Source organism: Priapulus caudatus, unplaced genomic scaffold, assembly GCF_000485595.1.
Source record: "Priapulus caudatus unplaced genomic scaffold, Priapulus_caudatus-5.0.1 Scaffold7, whole genome shotgun sequence".
Classification (NCBI taxonomy): Eukaryota; Metazoa; Priapulida; class Priapulimorpha; order Priapulimorphida; family Priapulidae; genus Priapulus; species Priapulus caudatus.
In genome coordinates this window covers 1,471,219-1,479,025 of record NW_014577068.1, presented here as the reverse complement: position 1 = coordinate 1,479,025, position 7,807 = coordinate 1,471,219, and the positions used below count along the sequence as shown (strand labels likewise).

General features: G+C 38.0%; 2 protein-coding genes across 2 annotated transcripts in view; one reads left to right on the top strand and one right to left on the bottom strand.

Annotated features, from left to right (window-relative positions):
- The window catches only part of LOC106805748 (ubiquitin carboxyl-terminal hydrolase 25-like), a gene marked incomplete at its 3' end in the record, with an annotated part of 41,707 nt that extends 34,818 nt beyond the window's left edge, over window positions 1–6,889 (bottom strand). Inside the window, 1 exon segment of the mRNA XM_014807467.1 lies at window positions 6,709–6,889.
- A 210-nt stretch (window positions 6,890–7,099) lies between these two features.
- LOC106806111 (Golgi pH regulator-like) overlaps window positions 7,100–7,807 on the top strand; it is a gene marked incomplete in the record, with an annotated part of 27,999 nt that continues 27,291 nt past the window's right edge. The window contains 1 exon segment of the mRNA XM_014807968.1: window positions 7,100–7,267. Within this exon segment, the coding sequence (XP_014663454.1) occupies window positions 7,226–7,267 (42 nt within the window).

The window sequence follows — 7,807 nt, the reverse complement described above, 5'->3', positions numbered from 1 at the left end:
GTTGATTGCGCAATCGTTGTAACACCTCTAACTCCCGCTGCGCCACCTGCTGACAAAGCTAGCGGCTAACCCCATTGTGAAAGATACAGGTGTGTACCAGCACTGCATTACACTTTTGGCCTTTCTACTTACATTGTTAAAAGAATTATTTCATAAATAACTGCACTGTCGAGAAACATTTCAAGAAATATTGTCTTGCCTAATAGCAAACATGTTACTGATTACTCCAGCATAAAAATTACCATGAGTTTATGATGTTATGGTACATAAAATAGCAAATTATGCATCCACATTCTTTCATATAGCCACAATTCGCTTGAAATCAGCAACCACCACACTGCACACAAAACATGCATCTCACTAAGTGGTGCATTAGTTCTATACTAGTAGCAACATCTGTATTGCTTAATTCAAATTTCCATGCCTAAGTACAGGCACAAGGTCTCGCGAGAAACAAGTGGCATCATCAAGTAACCGTGTCAATACGATGTAAACAGGTTTCATTATATATTTTTGTGAAAATAATGGTGTACGATTGTTCCAAGGCATGTTAGCCTTACTTTAAACACTTGCTGTTACGCAAGCAATAAAGGAAGGTACTATATATATATAGTGGCCGGAAATATATTAGAACACTTAGGAACCGTTTTAAATCCTTGTTTTAATGTGTGCCAACGCTTTCGAATGTATCTGCCGAGTTTTAAATGAAACAATATTGCTTTAAAATTATTATCTTTCATTTAAATAAAAATAATAATAACGCAGACAAATTAGGTCTCGCCCATTTGCGAACATATTACTGATTACTCCTGTGTAAAAATTACCATGGGTTTGTGCTGTTATCTATATATATATATAAAGTTGTTCAGCCAAATTAGTGTGTTCACGCATAACTAGAGAACTCCGCAGCCTAGAGGAAAACTAAATATATTTTCAGAATCAGCACGTCTAAGAGGTGAAATTTCAAAAAAGTTAAAAAGTTAAAAATTTATAAAAATTCTATTCATCAATAGATGGCGTACAGATTAACATTATACATCACGTACGTGTGAATCCATGGTGTATAACCATAACGGCTCAGTAGCCGAATGGATAAAGCATCGGACTCCTAAACCATTCATTCTGGGTTCGAATCCCACCTCGGGAAATTCTTTCTTTTTTTACATTTGGACTGTTTAGTATGTACTTCTGCCGTATTGACCGTTAATTTCAAAATTTATTTTTTTACTACATTTAAACGTTTAGTAAAAATCCAGAATAAACTATGGTAGATGATAATGATAGCGCAAACTGACCGGTATACTTCACGGAAGCCTATGTAGGTTAAATATCAAATATTATATTTCCTATATAATTTCATTTTATTATTTATAATTTTTGACTTTTATCTTTTGATTTCTTCTTATTTTTTACTGTTGGGATGGGATGGGATGCCATGCGATGGGATGGGATATGGAATGGGATGGGATAGGATGCGGTACGATGGGATGGCATGGGATGGCATGGGATGGCATGGGATGGATGGATGCATGGATGGATGCATGGATAGATAGATAGTTCGATTTTTTGGGGCATTTTCCTTTCAACCAAGCGGTCACCAACTGAGTAACGCCACTGATTTCCCCAGGCAACGCCGGGTATCCCGCTAGTGTTATATAAAATAAAAAATAAGGCAACCACATTCTTCTGTGTTGCGATAATTCCCATGAAATTAATAACCGCCATACAATATTACAAAAGTGTATCTCATTGAGTGATGTATTAGTTCTGGACTAGCACAGCGCCTCTTATTACATAATGCAAATTATAATTAACAAAGTGCAGGAACAATGCCTCATGAAAAACAAGTGGCATCATCATGTAATCGCATCAATAATAAGTCAACAAGGAAATTTAAATCATTAGATATTTTTCTAAAAGTAACCATGTACATGTTTTCTAAGACATGATAGACAAGTACAGAAAATTTTGTATGCAAGCAATAGGATGGAATGGAATGGATGGAAATAATATGGAATGGGACCTGATATCTTCTATTGAAATCGAGGTACAGGATAAACTAATTTTTGACTTCAACAAAGCAGATTATGCAGGAATGAGATCATGCTTTTCAAACACGAACTGGGACAAGTGCTTTGAAGGAAACTCTATAAACGAAAATTAGACAACATTCAAGAACATCTTCCATGACGCTGTAGACAAATTTGTACCAAAGAAACAAAGTATAGCAAACAACAAACCAAAATGGATAACCAAACAAGCGTTTAATGCAAAGACTAAGAAAAACAAGTTTTAGAAAAAATACCAGCAGTCCACAAACCATCAAGATTACACTGCATACAAATCAGCACTTAACGCAGCTACCAAAGAGATAAGACATGCCAAAAAAAGCTTTGAAAAGAAACTTGCTGAGAATATCAAATATGACACTAAATCATTCTATGCCTACACTAGATCTAAGCTGAAGACAAAAGACAGAGTTGGTCCTCTCACAAATTCTGATGGCAGCACTATAAGAGACAACACAGAAGCAGCTAAACTACTGAACAGTTTTTTCATTTCAGTATTCACAGACAAAGACATCATCAATTTACCCAAACCAGTTCAACTGTTCACAAAAGACAACGCATTGCAACTCAGCAAAATACTTCCATCTGAAGATCTATGCAATACACAAAAGTCTCTCCAATGTTAAACCAAATAAAGCTCCTGGCATAGACAACATAGTGCCAAATGTCATTAGAAAAGTAGCGAAAGAAGCTGCAACTCCAATCTCAAAAATCTTTGAAAGCTCCATGAATGATGGTGTGGTACCTGACGACTGGAGAAATGCTAAATAAAGTGACTCCAATCTTTAAGAAAGGAAAGTGCAGCTTAGCCAGCAATTATAGACCAGTTAGTCTAACCTCTATAATATATGTAAAGTGTTAGAAAGTCACATCAGGGCAGCCATAGTAGACCATCTGAATCATCACAAGCTAATTAAAGACTCTCAGCATGGGTTCATGAGTGGTGGGTCATGCCAAACGAATTTACTGGAGTTCCTCGAACTAGTGACGAAGTATGTAGACCACGGAGACCCTGTGGATGCAATATACCTGGACTTTTCTAAAGCCTTCGATAAGGTACCCCACAAACGACTTATCGACAAACTGCAAGCGCATGGTATCACGAGACAGGTCAGTAGATGGATAGAGTCATGGCTCACAAATAGGAAGCAGCGAGTGGTCCTAAATGGGAAATTTTCAGATTGGTCACGGGTAACAAGTGGTGTCCCCCAAGGTTCAGTACTGGGCCCAGTACTGTTCCTGATCTACATCAATGATATAGACGAAAATGTCACAAGCCATATATTAAAGTTTGCAGATGATACCAAAATATTCAGAACAGTATCCACAACAGCAGACACTGAAGCACTGCCACATGACCTGCAAACGGTACTAGGAATGGTCCAATGACTGGCAAATGTTGTTCAATGCTGACAAATGCAAACGTATCCATTACGGTCACAACAACCAAAAGCATGAATACAACATGAATGAGCACATCTTGGAGCAAGTACAACAAGAGAAGGACCTTGGAGTAACCATAACTGAATCCCTTAAGAACAGTAAGCAATGTGCCATAGCTGCCAGTAAAGCGAACAAAATACTGGGAATCATCAATAGAACTATAACATATAAAGACAAAAAAATCATTTCAGCTTTACAAATCACTGGTTAGACCTCACCTTGAATATGCTGTCCAATCTTGGAATCCCTATTTGCAGAAAGATATAGTGTTACTGGAAAAGGTGCAAAGAAGGATGTCGCGTATGATTCCAGAAATTCGTCATCTTTCCTATGAACAAAGACTAGAGAAACTAGGACTTATAACACTGGAACAGAGAAGACTAAGGCCGACCAAAAAATTTCCTTTGGTTCGGGTCACCCGCCCGACTTCAGACTTCGGAGTGATAAAATGTGCGACTGCGGTCACTTTTAGAGGGTTTCAAGAAAAGATAAAATTAAAAGATACCGCCTGCCGATCACACATATTCAAATATCCGACTATTGTCATTTTATTTACCTAAAGAGAGTTCCAAAATATTTATAAACAGAACTTCGTTGGCAAGAAGTGAAACAGTTCGTACCTACGTTTCTTACAATGTGAAACAGTCAAATATAACCTGGGCCGGCTACTTCATAAACAGAGCCTGAAGGTCGTATGGCGCGGCGGCCGGCTTAATTTTGATGTACGCGATCGATCATGTACTATATTATAGTATACGCATGCTATCGTGCTATACGCGGCCGCAGAGCCGTTTACACTTCGGTTACTGGCTCGTTCAAAGGGACGATTAATCGAGCTCCGTTTTTGGAGCGATTCCTAACACTACTATCCAGTACACGACACGAATACCAGTACACGACACCAGTAAACGACTGGTGTTCACATTTTGAAAACAATGTCATGACTTGCAGCAATGGTACATGCAACTGCAAGTCATTTGCATCTCGTGGCTCCTGCATTTCAAGCTGTATACCCTACATTTAACTTGTGGGAAAAAAAATATATATTCCTGCCTGGCCTACCCATGTTTTTGCAGGGAAAAAAAAAAAAATAATGTTATACCTACCTACCTACCCTAATTTTCACAATCCATGTGACCTGAACCAAAGGTATTTTTTTGTTTGGCCTAAGAAGAGACCTCATTTAAACTTTCAAACCAATGAATGGCTACGAAGTAATTGACCCTACATAATTCTTTACAAGATCGGAATACAACAGTACTCGTGGCCATAGCCTCAAATTGTTCACTCCGTGTGCACGACTACAGTTAAGGAAAAATTTTTTCAGTTTAAGAGTAATAAATCACTGGAATAACCTGTGAGAAGCAGTACAATCTAAATCAATTAACTCATTCAAAAGCCATGTGGATGAATATGTAAAGATGGGGGTTTATACAAGACAGTAGGCTTCCTACCCTTCGATCCACTCCAAACCTATAGGTGAGGGGTGGAATCAGGTAAATCAGGTAAATAACAGTAAGTATTGTAATGGTTAGAAAAATACGAAAACAGTTTGGACAACTGTTCGAAATCATCTTTATTGCAGGTCGCACCATTCTATAATGATAAAGGAAGTGTCTACTGCAACGGTACCGTCGCCGATTATTTTTCTCTTAAAGTCACGGTACTGACGGTACTGACGCCTGATTGGTTGAGCTTGTTTTCTCGCGATATACATAGCACATCCAAAATTTTAATTTCAATATGTGGCAGCAGCGCAACGGTTAGAGCGCTTGCGCCAAGTATGAATGGTCGCGGGATCGAATCCCATCCGTTTTCTAATTATTTTCCTGTTTTCTGTATTTTTCTATCTTTATCTGTTTAACATTTTTTTTCCAATTAACGCAAATATTTACATTATTTATTTACAACATTTTAATAACAACAATTAATTTTTACAACAATTAAAATTAAATTTTATTAATTTAATAGAGTTAGGGTTTAGGGTTAGGCTCTAGCGGTTCAGGGTTTAAGTGTATGGCCCTTAGGGTTAGCGGTTAGGGTTTAGGGTTTCAGGCGTTATCGCTTATATTATAGTATAAAATCGTATATATATAATATCGTACCAAAAGCAACGGTAGTTATTATTCGCCGATAGATGGCGCTGGCATCACTACCGTGACTTTAAGAGAAAAAAAATCGGCGACGGTACCGTTGCAGGAGCAACAGCCAATGATAAAATGTAGGTTAATTTATTAATTTGATCATTTTTACTTAAGGGATCAATTGAGGAAGAAGTATCATTGTAAAATCATGGATGTAGTATTTCATTATTCTGAATTGGAGAGTATGGGTGTTTGAGTGTTATGCAATTTCATAGTGTAATTAATATTGTGTGAGTCACATGAGATGTAGTATTATTGTAATGGATATCTGTACCACTTTTGTCACTTTGCCACTACGTGTCAATAATGAAAAGACATAGCATACTGTATACGTTACATTTTGTAGTTACAGTGTTTAGTGCGTACTTAACCCACATTTCGTATGGCCTAGAGTCCGGTATTGTAGGCAGCACTAGGCTTAGCTCTAGTACTATAGCCCGCAGATAGCTGCCGCGGGCCCGCTAGACTGTTATTAGCCCGCTAGCCTGCGGAAAAATGGCTCAGAAAACTTAAAATGATCGGGCTTTTTAACACTTATCTATCAACATGGACATCTCACCTATCTTTTTAAACACTTTCCACACCTTTACACCATGTATTTATCCTTTTATTACTCAAGTCCGCAATACCGGTGACGTCATGCGTTCGCACGCCAGAATATTTTCAAACGAGATTGCCAGTAGTGCTGACTTGAGTAATAAAAGGATAAATACATGGTGTAAAGTTGTGGAAAGTGTTTAAAAAGATAGGTGAGATGCCGAGTAAGTGTTAAAAAGCCCGATCATTTTGCGTTTTCTGAGCCATTTTTCGTGGAACCAATCGGGACCAAGTGCAGAAGCGAAATCGAGCTGACAATGTTTTATAGTCCTGCGGCAGCTATCCGCGGGCTATAGTACTAGAGCTACACTAGTGACTAGGCTATGCCATAAACAAGTACTGGTAGTGGTAGTGGTAGTGGTATAGTAAACTGGTAATATAAACTAAAACTGGTACCACTACCAGTAACTTAGTACATAAACACTACATTCACAATAGCAGTGATAACAGCTTACCATATCCCTCTATACTACTACATCTAAATGCTTGGCTTCATATCTTGTAAAGGAACTTTCACATAATCATTATAAGTGCCCCTGATCTTTATTAACTTGAGAAGTTGAGTAATTTCTAGATTTGTCTTGATTGCTCTGTTGAAGCATTCAGCAGAACTACAAAAACACGTTTAATGATTCGTCAATGGTAGGCCTATATCGTTTAGTGTAAATTAATTGAGAAAAAACTTACTTACACTAACATTGGTTGTTAGTATAATTAGCAATAATAATTATAAGTTGAATGGGTCGTACACTACATGTTTACTATCAAATTGCTTTCACTTTCAGATAGATTAATTTCATCAAATCAACACGTCATCTGATCACATGGCCCCGGTTTTGTGCTGTCCTATAATATGGTGGCCCCCATCTTACAAATAAATATATATACTCGGAAAAGATCCCAATTTCAGTGAAAAATTAATGATTAGTTCTGCATGTTGAATGCGATAAAGCTTTACGACTCATTAACAAAATGTCTTTTGTTATCGACACTGCTATTATTTTGTTTTCCCAGGTATTTACTCTTATTCGTTTAATTCATTCAATTGGCAATTGCGTAGCGCTAGACTCGCAGCTGAGCTAGGGCATGCGGTACCTCCCAAATCCCATTGGTTGATACAAATCACGTGCCTGAATCTCCTGTTTTAATAAAACTGTTATCATTTATGGTGCATTGTGACCATAGCCCTAACCCTAACCCTAGCTCTACTCTAGTAGTAGTACTAGTACTATAGCCCGCTTACATTGACTGCCGCTGGCAGCGGCCGCCGCAGCTGCCGCCAGCGGCAGTCAATGTAAGCGGGCTAGAGAGTACAGAAGTGTGACGTCACGTTGTCAAGACAACGTACGGGCTGGTTCTACACAAACCACTGGCTCCATATTACATTAACTGCGTGAAAATGTTGTGCGTACGTAAAACACGAGTGGGGTGCAAATACACTTTATGACGTCCTTCTAACCCTAACCCTAACCCTAACCCTAACCCTAACCCTAACCCTAACCCTAACCCTAACCTATTATATTGATATAATATTATATTTATATTGATGTAAAT